Source organism: Trachymyrmex cornetzi, unplaced genomic scaffold (assembly GCF_001594075.2).
Source record: "Trachymyrmex cornetzi isolate Tcor2-1 unplaced genomic scaffold, Tcor1.1 scaffold443, whole genome shotgun sequence".
In the NCBI taxonomy this organism is placed as follows: Eukaryota; Metazoa; Arthropoda; class Insecta; order Hymenoptera; family Formicidae; genus Trachymyrmex; species Trachymyrmex cornetzi.
Genome location: NW_017299212.1, coordinates 339,724 through 340,846, shown reverse-complemented (window position 1 = coordinate 340,846; position 1,123 = coordinate 339,724). Strand labels below are relative to the sequence as shown.

Here is a 1,123-nt window from a genome sequence, read left to right as displayed (position 1 = left end):
AAAGATCCGACTAATACAATCGCACAAAAAACCAAGACCCTGGTGGAGGAAAGCAACATTCCCAGCAAAACCAAATCGACATTAAAATCTACAAACCCGCTCCCACCAAGACTGTAGGACTACCAAAAGTACACAAACCGGACATCCCCTTCAGACCGATTGTAAGCGCCATACGCTCCCCGACGTACAGCCTATCCCGCTTCCTAGCACAAACATTACAACCCCTCACTGGAAAAACTGAATCACACATCACCAACTCGACGGACTTCATAAGAAAGATCCAAAAGATCCAACTACATCCCACAGACCTGCTTGTAAGTTTCGACGTAGAATCCCTCTTCACACAAGTCCCAATAAAAGACACACTAAACATAATAAAGGCCTCACACAAAGTCCCCTCTGACCTCATCCCACTAATAGAGCACTGCTTAACAACCACTTACTTCTCCTACAACAACCAATTTTATGAACAAACTTCAGGAGCGGCAAGGAGAGGATGGGCTCTCCTATCTCTCCTGTAATCGCCAACATCTTCATGGAGCACTTCGAGAAAGAGACCCTCGGAAAAACACCGAAAAAGCCAGAAGTTTGGTTCCGCTATGTAGACGACACATTCGTGATATGGAGACACGGCAGAGCAGAACTCCGTAAATTCCTTATTTTCCTCAACAAACAACACCCAAATATCCATTTCACCATGGATATAGAGGAAAACGGAAAACTCCCCTTCCTAGATGTTCTTGTCTCTAAGAAAGCTGACGGTACCCTAGGCCATCAAGTGTACAGAAAACCAACACACACAGACAGGTACCTGCCGAATCGCACCACCATCCACCCAGCACAAAAACAGTCAGCAATCGACTCACTAGTACATAGAGCTTTCACCATCTGTGACAAAGAACATCTACAGACAGAACTCAACCACCTAAAACTAGCCTTACAGAAAAACGGACACGACAAAAAAGACATAACTAAAGTAATCAATAAACATGCAAACAAGACAACGAACCCTGACACACAACCAGACGAAAGGATACTAGCCTTCCTTCCATTCGTTAAAGGAACAACAGACCGGATCGGCAGGATATTAAACAAACACAATATCCGAACTATCTTCAAACCA

General features: G+C 44.3%; 1 protein-coding gene across 1 annotated transcript in view; it reads left to right on the top strand.

Moving 5' to 3' along the window:
- Window positions 1-496: 496 nt before the first annotated feature.
- LOC108764659 (uncharacterized) overlaps window positions 497-1,123 on the top strand; it is a 76,994-nt gene continuing 76,367 nt past the window's right edge. The window contains exon 1 of the mRNA XM_018512998.1: window positions 497-647. Coding sequence (XP_018368500.1) covers window positions 497-647 — 151 coding nt within the window. The remainder of the gene's footprint in view (window positions 648-1,123) is intronic.